Below are 13,396 nucleotides of genomic sequence, written 5' to 3' on the forward strand. Positions count from 1 at the left end.
GTCCAATTTCCTGGTACTATTTGTTAAGGATGCTTGTAAAGGCACTTTTTAAAATCCCAAAGCATTTAGTTTGTCATGTCAGATAGGCCGCTTCCTCTCTTGATATAGTTGGAATTTACATTTTTGCTTGTTCAGTAAGTTGGCAGATACCCCCCTGTGGGGGTTCTTAGTACTTTGATAGCATTTAAAAAAAAAAAAACCACAAAAATGGTTGCTAAACCAAATAAACTGTCATAAAGTATATTTCTAGACAATGGCAAAAATAAACATGGAACACACATTCATGTAGGAAATATTTCTTAAATGCTACTGTGCAATCTTTTATTTTGATGAAGTCAGACACTACCTTGTTAATAACCTCAATACTAATTTTGCAGCAAATTACAATAAGACCACACTGTGTAGTTGTGCCATTCAGATGACATTTATGAAATGTTCTAAATTAACATGGTGACATATATTACATGCATCGGAATTTCATAAGTTATAGCTTATGATCTTTGAGCGAAATAGACCTAAGCCACAAGGAAAAAAAAGCATGATGCAAAATGAAATTATACTCCTTTGAGAACCAGAAGAACTGTAATTATAGTGCTTCCTCTTAAAACCATTCAAGAATGTAACCGTTGCTGGGAACAGCAGTGTGTGGGGAACCTCTTTACACTCTTTCTGACTTGAACACTCAAAAGACTGAGAAAAATGTATTCCATTCCTGCTCTTGCTTTGTTTGAGCATGCTTCAGAATTTTACCATTTTACATACTCCTTAGAGATTATGGTGGGGAAATTTGGAAGGCAGCTTCTGGGAAATGCCTTTTGGAGAGCATGGGAGCTATAAAAACATACCAGCTTGACAAATGACAGGCATTATAGAATGGAAAAGAAAAGACATCTTGGTTTTACACCAATGTGGAAGCCTTTCTTCTCAAATGAATATTTTCGACAGCTGAGCAAGATGATAAACAGAAGTATCACAAAACACTTAAATCGAAACAAGCATTATGATGTACATTATTCACCTGGCATTCTCCAATTCATGACATTTATATGTGGCAGAAACCACAGCAGATTCATTTATTTTAGAAGTGGAATGAGTTCCTTGCAAAGGTATCCTGTTACTTTAATGTGGACATTGCTTCTCTAGAGAGGCAGAAGTTTAAGGAGAGAAGTCATTGTTTCTATACTAGGAAAAAATGTAGTAATTCTCAGGGTCTTTGTCTTAGGACTAGGCAGACTCCTAACAGGAAGAACATACTTTAAAAATAGGTAGATTATAGATAGATGAGAGAGAGAGAGATGATGAATAGATGGATGGATGGATAGATATATGGATGGATAGGTATTAGGTAGATAGATGAATTTTTCCTTAGAAGCATCAGTAGTACTGGAAATGATTAGATATTTCATAAATACTATTTTAAAAATAGATAAAATAAGTCTATTTCCAGAATTTGCATTCAGATGCTTAATAATGTAAATACTAAAATAGTATAGACACTAAAATTTCTGGTAAATTAAACTTAACCTTCTTGAAATGTATTATTATTATTTTGATTTTTATTTAAACTTTTTTAGATCTAAGTTTTATCAATGACAATAAGAAACCCAACTTCAGAATTTCTGTTTTTCAGTACATCCTATTTTAACCATCTATTCTCCCATTGAAATCAAATTCATATTTTCCACCATTCAGATTTCTTTTCAACAAGGAAAACTTCAGGCTGAGATGAGTGCACTGGTGATTCCCCAATAACATAAAGGAATAAAACCTATCAATTCTGCATGAACTCATTTAGGAAAGCAAAGAGAAATATGTGTTTCTCAGGTTGTTTTCTGAGGCCTGCTGAACCCTCATTTGACAAAACATTTTAAAACAAGTTTCTTTGAATGTTCCATATAAATTTGGGTATAAACTATCTTAACATACCAGCACATTGAATTCTTAGTGTTTATTAAAGTATTGCATCATGACCAGCAGTTTTTCCAAGAATGCAAGGTTGGTTTATGTTATCCTTTATGCTAATGCAACAAGCTTCATAGCTCCCATAAAATAATCTGAATAGACATTGAAAACTTCTGAAAACAATCAAAATTATTTCATAGTATATAGTCTTTTTAACTAAAAATAGAAGAGAATTTCTTCAACCAGAAAATAACATCTGCAGAGAACCTTCAACTAATGTAATAACAGTACATACTAAATATTTCGTCCTTATAACCTGAACAAAACAAGTTTGCTCTTATAACTTCACAGAAATTTGCAGGTTAAATATAGTGTAAAATAGGAAAAACAACATAAGTAATAAGAAAAAAAGCAAATTTGTTATTTACAGAAAATATGGTAGATGCCAAATGAGCAGTGGAAACTAAACTGTTCCTCAAATCAAGTCCCTCATCCCCATCTGGTCACTATCTTCTTCCCATCGTTGTCCTCCACAAAGTCATTCTGAGGTGATTTATAAACTAAATATAATTATGTGCATTGTGTGCTTCCTGTGCAGACATGCCTACAAAAGAAATCCCTGGGCCTCCCCAGTGGCGCAGCGGTTGAGCGCTGGGTTGCGAAGCTGCCTGCAGCCTCTGCAGCGCCGGTTCGATCCCCGGCTGCTCCCCGGCCACCGGAGGAGGGTCCCACATGGCGCGCAGACCTCTCCTGCCGCCCGCTGCTCCCCTCAGCAGTGTACCTCGGTCCTTCTGCCTGCTCTGCTCCCCGCTCTGGCTCTGGTGAATTCTCTCACCCTCCCGCGCTTCTGACTGTACCCAGTGCATGTATAAATGAAACAAATAAATAAATAAATAAATAAATAAATAAATAAATAAATAAATAAATAAATAAATAAAAAGCATGCCTCTATTAAAAAAAATCCCTGAGGAATATCTGCAGTCAGGTTATTGTAATTTAACCCTTCAAACTCTGGAGTGATCAATGAGATTGGGTAGCAATAAAGAGGTATGTTGAAGCCACTTCCAAGGAGTTGCTCTTTTTTGGCTAGCAATTGCTTGTACTTGGTTGACAAGAAAAAACAAAAAATAAGGCCTCCTTGGTGGCGCAGCAGTTGAGCGCTGGGTTGCGAAGCTGCCCGCAGCTTCTGCAGCGCTGGTTCGATCCCCGGCTGCTCTCTGGCCACAGGAGGAGGGTCCCACATGCTGCGCAGACCTCTCCTGCCACCCACTGCTCCCCTCAGCAGTGTACTTCTGTCCTTCTGCCTGCTTTGCTCCCTGCTCTGGCTCTGGTGAATTCTCTCACCCTCCTGCGCTTCTGACTGTACCCAGTGCTTGTATAAATAAATAATTACTTTGTATAGTTTGCCTATTTATTCCCCTAGTAACATCCTTAAAAAACTGTAGCATAATATAAAGACCAAAAACTTGATTTTAATAGTAAAAAAAAAAACAAACAAATAAATAAATCTTCAAAAATAGAGTTTTTTTTTTTTTAACTAAAGTACATGCTCGTATTTTCTGCATACACAGAGGTCCAGTCTCTTCACCTCCCCTTCAAAATGTCCTAAGAGAATCATTGTCAGAACTAGAGAGGATGAATGTTAATTTGATAGTTTATTGAATGGATTAGGGAAGAGAAGAGACTCATAGATATTATTCCAGGTACAATTGCTCAGTAATGATAGCAATGCTGAAAGGCATTGGTCATGTAATATGACCTTCTACAACCCACAGGGCATCTTGTAGGTGATCAAACATTGGTTGAGTGACATTGTGAATGAATATGTTCCTCAACAGGGAAGAATGGAAATAAAGAATTTCTATAAATGAAAAAATGAAAAACCTTTAGTCTATAAAAAGAAAGCCTATTCTAAAGAATGTATTCATTGATTTAAAGATTTCTTTTTGTCCTCACTTGTATTTCTTTTCTGATCAAATGAAACACTCTAAATCCAATTTAATTTTCAGGGCAGACTTCCTGTTCTTAAACTTTTGAATTTGCTTTTTAAATTCTTTGTTTGGCATCATCAACATTACCTCACTGGCTTTTAGTGAGTTCTGTGAGAAGATGTAATCTATAGAACATTAGGTTTACTCTACTTTCAGCCAAAGGAGTGCTTAGGAAGACATATTTCTGCTGTTTAAAAGGCATTGCTTTAAATTGCTTTAAAAATATAGTGTCTGTTACATGGAAAGCCTCTGATAAATATTAACTGTGCTCACCTAATTTATTAGGAGTTGTGTGGAAATTTATAGAAAGGGACCAAGGCAGAGAGAGGAGACCTGGGCAATACCCTGAGGTGGGAGCCCCTCTATCATGTTCCAGGAGGAGAAGAGGCCACATAGATAATCCATGCAGGCACTGCTTCTTAGGAGAAGGCTGTGTGAATTATTTATTCATATTAAATAATACTGTATATCTTAGAGCGAAAATATTACCCAGAATAAAGAAGGTTGTATTGCAAAAGAGTGTAATTGTCAACAGAATATAACAATTTTTAACATTTATATACCAAACAACAGAGGTTTAAAATACACAAGTCAGTAACTGAGAGAACTGACAGGAGAAATACACAAATCCACAATGATAGGCAAAAATCCCAATACCTCTCTCAATAATCAATAGAAACCTGACAGAAAACCACTAAATATTAAAATTAGAACAACACTATCAACTGACTTGACCTGATTGACATTTATAGTCAAAAAACAGCAGGATGTACATGTTTTCCTTGTCTACACAAAACACCAAAATAGATTAAGTTCTGGGTCATAAATCAAGGCCCACGGGTGCTAATTGGGAAGAAGAAGCCTTTGCAAATCTCTAGGAAACTAAGGAGTTAGAAACTGCAAAGCTCATGCTTCTTTCACCCTGTCTTTAGAAAGCGTAATACATTTTATTGTTTTCAAAAAAGGTCTCCTTTTCTTAAAATTGAGTTGTGGCTGAGTTTCACCTCAAGAATCAGAGGGCAGAGTTCTCAGGTGGCAAGAAGAGTCCAGAATGAAAGAAGCAGAAATTTAGGGTCAGGGTGACTGTGAGAATACCAATATCCATAGACTTGTAGGGAATTTAAAAGTACTTGATCTTTCAAGGAAAGAGAATTTGGCTAACAGGCAGGCTTTTGCAGTCTTCAGGAGTCAGGGAAGCTCCAACTGATGCATCAGATTTAAATAAGAATATAACAAACTGTATTGGAGATAAACTTTTGGCACAGAATATACTTTCATTTCTCTTTACCATTTTTACTCTTCATTCTTCTTGATCTTTGAAGGAGTGTTCTTACCTGTAGGCAGTGTGCAAGGTTACTGTTTGACAGAAATGTATGTCCAGTCCCTCAAGGCACTCGCTATCTGGAGAGTGCCTTGGAGTGCTTTGGAGAACAAGACAAATACATGTGAAGCAACAGTAAAGAAAAGAGGATCATTATAGAGTAACAGACTTGAAGTGTCATAAGTGCAGGGACCTGTTAGATTTTCATGAGTATGCATAGCACACGTGCGTCAGTGGATGCCTTTTATTTTTGCAGGTCAGACCAAGTCCCTATTTTCAGGAATGGTTTCCAGGTCTGATGTGAGTGTGGTGGGAAACAGCCAGGGGCCACGGGCAATTCATGGTCCTTCAATGTCTTTCTGCACCTGTGTCTTTGATACTTGCATTCCTTAGTAACTACAGCAACATCTGGTGCCTATATACACCTTTACTTTTCCCAGTATTGGAAATTTTCATATCAATTGTTTTATCCTTACACAGTGATTCCAGTGAGTCCCTTTCTCAGATGAGGAAAAATGAGGCTGTGTTAGATTTTAAAAAGTTCTTTAAAAATGCTTCTCTCCATCTTTGTCACTGAATCTCAAACTTATGTGATATTTTGAATATCCCTAAGGTCAAAGGTAAGTCAACTATATCTTTCATGTGTAGGTCCCTTGCCTGTGTGAAAACCCTGCTTCATTGGGTGGAGAGCTGACTTCAGCCCCCAGTGAAAGGATTTCGAGGAGAAATGTCAGTGACCTCATAAGAGATTTGATGTCTGAATCTACTCCTTTATTAAATTTCTCATATGCACATTTCATATTTTATGTGCGTATGTTATATTATGAACGGCGTTAACTCTTAATTAGCTTTATTTAACCAATATAGTGTTTTCTACTTACAGAGTTAATGAATATTCTATATTTTATGTATTTTCATTCTCAAATAGCATGAAGAGGAAAAATACAGACTTTTCAACTCTTTTGCTTGCTAAGACTTAAAACAAGTAACTTTTTTTAGGGGGGGCATTTTTCCTATACAGTACAAATCAGCTAAATATGCTGGATGTAGTGAAATAATGCAATCAATGAATCATTGATATGCTGAAATAGTCCTCGAGGAGAATAGTATGGAAAGAAAAGTGCTTTAGGCAAAAAACTTTATTGTAAATATTGTTAAAACCATGATAGGATGATGATATTAGTGAAAGATTTTTAATATAAGCATCTAGCATCTATAAAATAAGTTTGGATCAATGAGACAGTCCATGAGAGGGATGAAGCAGAACAGTGAAGTTGTGAAGACTAACTTAACTACTTACTTTTCTATTTTCAGTCTCCCCATCACTATATTTTGATTTCTTTATATGGTGCTTAATGCCTAATTCCACTTTTCCCTTTCAGGCATCCACTCCTGACTTCTACAGGGCTTATTTTCATTCAGTTCTGTATATTCATCCTGCTGTAACCTCCTGTGTTTTTGTGTCAAAAGGGAAAATACCCCACTAGCTTCTTGTCTGTTTAACATTTAAACTTTTTTCTCTCTCCCTCCCTGTCATGTATCTAATGAGCAAATTATCTAAAAATAGATATGTTCATCATTCTACAAAATGTTGTATCTTCTCTAGATTGGAGGCCAGTGTAATTGTAAGAGACATGTGTCTGGCAGACAGTGCAATCAGTGCCAGGATGGATTCTACAATCTGCAAGGGCTGGATCCTGATGGCTGGCGGTCCTGCGATTGTAATACCTCTGGGATGGTGGATGGAGCTATTACCTGTCACCCAAATTCAGGCCAGCACAAGTGCAAAGCCAACGTCATTGGTATGTGTAATGCAAAAGTTTACAGTCATATCTCTATTACCATCTAGAATAAAATTCTCTGTTTGATTTCTTAACTGAAGAATAAAGCAAAATTCCTTTCTCAAGGCAGACAGCCAAAAGAAAAAATTTGGATGAAATTAACTGTCTAAAAATGATTAGATTAATAATTCTATCAAACTGCAGCTTGAAGCTTAGTTTAATCAACCCTTTAGAAGTTTTTTTTTTTTTATATTCTGTAGATGCCTTAGTTTACTTGGTCCCTTACTAATAAGTCATAGAAAAATATAATTTGCTTACTACATAGATGTTTCTTTTAGAAAATTAGCACTTTTTCAAAATGGCTTATACTTAATGAGTTCTAAGCAAATCATTTCCATGCTAGTTTTCTTAATAGACCAAAATAAATGGATTTTTTCAAAATATTCTGTGCTACAGGGTCCTTTGTGATAAATCTTTCCAATTTTTTTTCTATTATATTTCTTTGAACTGTTCCTATGAAATGCAAAATAAGTCAACATAATTCCACAGATCATGTATATTGCTAGGTTAGTTATAAAAGGCCACATAATTTTAATTTTGTAATTCAATACCAAGCTGATTATAATAAACAGCTACCTTCGGTGTTATTTATCATTTTTTTATATAAGACGTGCTTTTTTGTTTGTTACTCCCACAGGTATTTTTCAGAAATTAGATTTGATTATAGCAATTTATTACATCCAACATTTTTGAGGGGAACCACAGCCACATAAGGACAAAATTTATCAAGTGCCCAAATGCACTATGTACATAATGCACTTGAAATTTTGATATATGAGAATATTATGAGAGGAAAGTTTGCTGATGAAGTGAGTCTCATATTGTAGCTGAGCGTGTCTTGGTTTGTGTAGGAAGTTTAAAAAAGACCTTTGCCTTTCTATTGTCATTCGAGCCTCCTAGACTTCCAAGGTTTTTCTAACACTGACCTCAACCTTGTAATAAAAACATGCCGGCAGGGATGGTGTGCTACTGCTACCTCAGTCCGCATCACCCTTTATTTCTGCGATACAATGCCAAAGTTAATTTTTATCTTTTGTCTGTGTAGATCCACCTACATCATTTTATACATTTCTGCCAGACAAGAGATTCATTTTAATTTAATAAAAATTATGTCAATGTGTTTGATGGTATTACATATGATTTCTCTGGTTAGAAAAAGAGCACATCAAAATCTTGAACATCTCTAGCCCTTACACAATTCAAGCATGTAAAAAGTAACTTCTCAGACAAAATATGGCCAAGCATTACCTGAGATGCTGAAAGAATCCTAAGACCTTTGCATTCCATCCATATGGCATCCATTGTTCTTTCATGTGAGATATATTTTAAATTCAAAATGTGCAAACATGTTTAAAGAAAGAACTTCATGGAAAATGAAATGCTACTTATCTATATCAAGGGAATCTTCTCTATCCGGAGCTTAGGGAAGGAAAAAAAAATCCAAATTTACTCTTTACTTAGAATTTGTTATGACCTCTTTGCCATATATTTCTTTTATTGGTTGAGCCAGCTAGCATTCTGCTGGAAAATACAAAGATCTTTACATTTGATGATGAAATCATCATTATGATATTATTTCTATAGTTATTTCCATACATCCAATGTTTTTAATAAAAATAGGTATTTTATATATATTTCTTTTCTTAATGGGATTAGCAAGTAACCTTATTCAATTTTGCTTTAATATGATTAAAAGAAAAACCAGAAAATATAAGTGTATGTTGTATATGCTTCAGAAAGCAGACTGGTAGAGTTAACAAAACTGCTAAATCTTACTAATGATTCTATCACCAGTAAAATACATTAGCACCAATAATTTTATTAAAGTAGGTCATTCATCTAGAATAAAAAGGGGGAAGAATGTGAATTAAATGCCAAGTGTGCTAACTCGCCTGTACTTGTTAACACCGAATGTGATGCCCTGTAGGCTTTCCCGAGTATCGTCAGGAATAGATTACCTGTCAGGAATATGTATGGCATATTCAAATAAGCACTGCGCATATTTTTAAAACTGATATGATATGAATCCATGTAGACCAATTTTAATAGTTCAAAATGAGTCATAATTCTTGTTAACAATACAGTTATTTTTAAAATTTGCAGCAATAGTAGTCCTTTTTTATTTTCCTTATTGAAATTAAATGATATGCCTTGGGTGAGCCATTCATCACTGTTAAAGACTTGCCTTCCTCTGGAGTTCTTGAATCTTTACCCATATGTACATATAGAGTATGCATTTTCTTCCAGTTTAGGAAATGCTTTTCTAATTGTGAGTTCCTGGGTGTATTTTTGACGTTTTAGGACTAATGTTTTTTTATTGCTATTATAGCTTGAAATAAATGTTTCAATGGATTCAATCCCACATCACCAGTTATTTAAATTCAGGGATAAGGGAAGCATATCTACCAGAAGTATTTTGCATCTCAGTGTTATTGTTCTAAAGAATTTCTTTAGTCCTTTGCCTTGCTATACGCTTTTTGAAATTAACCTAAGTTGTCAGAGCTTTAAGTTTAGGTGATAAAACACTTTTCTATATGAAATGTGTATCTGTTCTCCTTTAAATAGTAATAATACATACAGCAGAATTTACTTAGTGTTTAAAGAAGCATGTTCTGAATCACGCAATATGACAAGTAATGTGATTGCTTTATGAGCCAAGGAGAGTATAATTTATATTAATTGAAAATGACAAAACATAGGAGCACGTATAAGCATTCAAATAATAGTTGTTCTGCATGAGTTTTATTTACATTAACTATTTAAATATGTGACATTCAAAAGTAAGTATATATACTCTTATCACAAAAACGGTTACCTGTGTAACATTTTATTAAACATTTTTAGGGCATTCTAATTTCAAGGAAAATAATGTGGGAATTTGCGATTCTTCTGTATGGCTTTAAAATGGGCATTCTCTTAATATAAGATAATAGTTTTAATACAATTAAATATTAGTTTTAAAATAACACTTTTAACATTTTATAAAGTTAGATTTATTAAGGTAATGCTGATCTACATCACAGTATATGTATGAGGGTTATAGGTGTACACATTTAAATTGTGTGTTATTTCATACACACCCACCATCAGAGCCCCAGTAATTACCCACATCCACATCCCACCACATCCATCTTTTAATATTTTTTTTTTTTAAATATTAAATTTTATTTTTATATTCCCCCATACAATTGCAAACGCCCCATTCTGACCCCAATCCTTCCCCTCCCGCCCCCCACCCCCCAAAAAGTGTCTCTGGTTCATAGTTTTTTGTTGATTTTGATTTTCACTTTCTTATATTCATTTTCCTGGTCCCTTATTTAAGTTTTCTAGATTCCTGCTATGAGTGAGACCATCCGGTATTTTTCTTTTTCTTTTTGGCTTATTTCGCTGAGCATGATCCCTTCCAGTGCCATCCATGTTGCTGCAAATTGCATGTGTTTATCTTTTTTGAATGCTGAGTAATATTCCATGGTATATATGTACCACATCTTCTTGATCCAGTCATCTATTTTTGGGCATTTGGGCTGTTTCCAAAGCTTAGCTATTGTAAACAGTGCTGCTATAAACATAGGAGTGCAGGTGCTCTTTGGAATTGATGTTTCTGTGTCCTTTGGGTAAATACCTAGGAGTGGAATTGCTGGATCATATGGAAGCTCTATGTTTAGTAGGTCCAGAAATCTCCACACAGCTCTCCATAGTGGTTGGACCAGTTTGCACTCCCACCAACAGTGCAGGAGAGTTCCTTTTTCTCCACATCCTCGCCAACATTTGTTGTTGCTAGTTTTTTTAATATGTGCCATTCTCACTGGTGTGAGATGGTATCTCATGGTAGTTTTGATTTGCATTTCCCTGATTACGAGTGATGTTGAACATTTTTTCATATGTCTGTTGGCCATTTGCATTTCCTCTTCAGAGAAGTTTCTTTTTAGCTCTTCTGCCCATTTTTTGACTGGATTATTTTCTTTGTTTTTGCTGAGTCTCATCAGCTCTTTGCAGATTTTTGTGATCAGTCCTTTATCATTAGTGTTGGGTGCAAAAATGTTCTCCCAGTTGGTGGGGTTTCTCTTTGTTTTTGTTATTGTCTCTTTTGCTGTGCAGAAGCTCTTTAATTTGATGTAGTCCCAGCTGTTTATCTTTCTCTTCACTATCACTGCTTTGGGTGATGTGTCTGTAAAGATGTCTTTGATGTGCAAATCCCGTAGTGTTTCGCCTATATTTCCTTCTATGTATTTTATGGTTTCAGGTCTTATGTCTAGTTCTTTAATCCATTTTGAGTTGATTTTTGTGTATGGTGTGAGGTAGTGGTCAAGCTTCATTCTTTTGCATGTAGCGACCCAGTTTTCCCAGCACCATTTATTGAACAAACTTTCTTTGCTCCAATGCATAGTCTTTGCTCCTTTGTCAAAGATTAGTTGACCATAAATCTGTGGGTTTATTTCTGGATTTTCTATTCGATTCCATTGGTCTGTATGTCTGTTCTTGTTCCAATACCATGCAGTTTTGATGATTATGGCTTTGTAGTAGAGTTTGAAGTCTGGGAGTGTGATGCCTCCATTTCCTTCTTTTTTTTTCAGTAGAGCTTTGGCTATTCGGGGTTTTTGGTGATTCCATATGAATTTCATCAATAATTGTTCTATTTCTTTGAAGAATGCCATTGAGATTTTGATTGGAATAGCATTGAATCTGTATATTGCTTTTGGTAGGATGGCCATTTTAATAATGTTTATTCTTCCAATCCATGAGCAGGGGATGTCTTTCCATTTCTTTGTGTCTTCTTCTATTTCTTTTAACAGTGTTTTATAGTTTTCTTTGTATAGGTCCTTTACCTCTTTTGTTAGATTTATTCCCAAATATTTGATTTTTTTTGTTTCGATAATAAAAGGGGTGGTTTTTTTGATTTCTTCTTCTTCAGATTTATTGTTTGTGTATAGGAAGGCTACTGACTTTTGCGTGTTGATTTTGTATCCTGCCACTTTACTGAATTGATTGATGAGTTGAATTAGTTTTTCTGTGGAGATTTTGGGGTTCTCTATGTATATTATCATATCATCTGCAAATAGTGATAGTTTGACTTCTTCTTTTCCTATTTGGATTCCTTGGATGTCTTTCTCTTGTCTTATTGCTCTGGCTAGGACTTCCAGTATTATATTGAAAAGCAGTGGTGAGAGTGGACATCCTTGTCTTGTTCCAGATCTTAATGGAATTGCTTTCAGCTTTTCACCATTGAGAATGATACTGGCTGTTGGCTTGTCATAGATGGCCTTTATGATGTTGAGGTATGTTCCTTGTATCCCAAGAATTTCAAGGGCTTTTATCATGAATGGGTGTTGCACTTTGTCGAAAGCTTTCTCAGCATCTATTGATATTATCATATGGTTTTTATATTTCTTTTTGTTGATGTGTTGGATAACGTTGATTGATTTTCGGATGTTAAACCATCCTTGTGCCCCTGGAATGAATCCAACTTGGTCGTGGTGAATTATCTTATGGATACATTGTTGGATTCTGATAGCTAAAATTTTATTGAGGATTTTTGCATCAGTGTTCATTAGGGAGATTGGCCTATAGTTTTCCTTTTTTGTGTTGTCCTTATTCGGTTTTGGTATTAGTGTAATATTGGCTTCATAGAACGTGTTTGGTATTGTCCCTTCCTTCTCAATTTTTTGGAAGAGTTTGTGAAGAATAGGCACTAATTCGTCTCTGAATGTTTGGTAGAATTCATTTGTAAATCCATCAGGTCCTGGGCTTTTGTTTTTGGGGAGGTTTTTAATTACCATTTCAATTTCGCTGCTTGTAATTGGTCTGTTTAGGTGTTCTATTTCTTCTTTATCTAGCTTTGGGTGATTGTAGAGTTGTAGGAATTTGTCCATCTCCTCTAGATTGTTGAACTTGTTTCCATATAACTGTTCATAGTAGTTGCTGATTATTCTTTTTATTTCTGCTGTGTCCGTTGTGATTTCTCCTCTTTCATTTATGATTCTGTGTATTTGTGCTTTCTCCCTTTTTTCCTTTGTGAGCCTGGCTAGGGGTTTGTCTATTTTATTTATTTTTTCAAAGAACCAGCTCTTGGTTTCATTGATCTTTTGGATTGTTTTTTTAGTTTCAATTTCATTTATTTCTGCTTTGGTTTTTATTATTTCTTTTCTTCTACTGGTTCTGGGGTTTTTTTGTTGTTCTTTTTCTAGATCTTTGAGCTTCGAGATTAGGTTGTTTCTTTGAGTTCTTTCTTGTTTTTTGATGTGAGCTTCTATTGCTATATATTTTCCTCTTATTACTGCTTTTGCTGCATCCCATACATTTAGGATATTGGTGTCCTCCTTGTCATTCAATTCAAAGAATTT

At 35.1% G+C, this 13,396-nt stretch overlaps 1 protein-coding gene across 1 annotated transcript in view; it reads left to right on the plus strand.

Moving 5' to 3' along the window:
• USH2A (usherin) overlaps window positions 1–13,396 on the plus strand; it is a 635,462-nt gene that overhangs the window by 103,168 nt on the left and 518,898 nt on the right. Inside the window, 1 exon segment of the mRNA XM_037497740.2 lies at window positions 6,821–7,016. Within this exon segment, the coding sequence (XP_037353637.1) occupies window positions 6,821–7,016 (196 nt within the window).

Source organism: Talpa occidentalis, unplaced genomic scaffold (genome assembly GCF_014898055.3).
Source record: "Talpa occidentalis isolate TD23 unplaced genomic scaffold, MPIMG_talOcc4v2.1 talOcc4.8, whole genome shotgun sequence".
NCBI classification, from domain to species: Eukaryota; Metazoa; Chordata; class Mammalia; order Eulipotyphla; family Talpidae; genus Talpa; species Talpa occidentalis.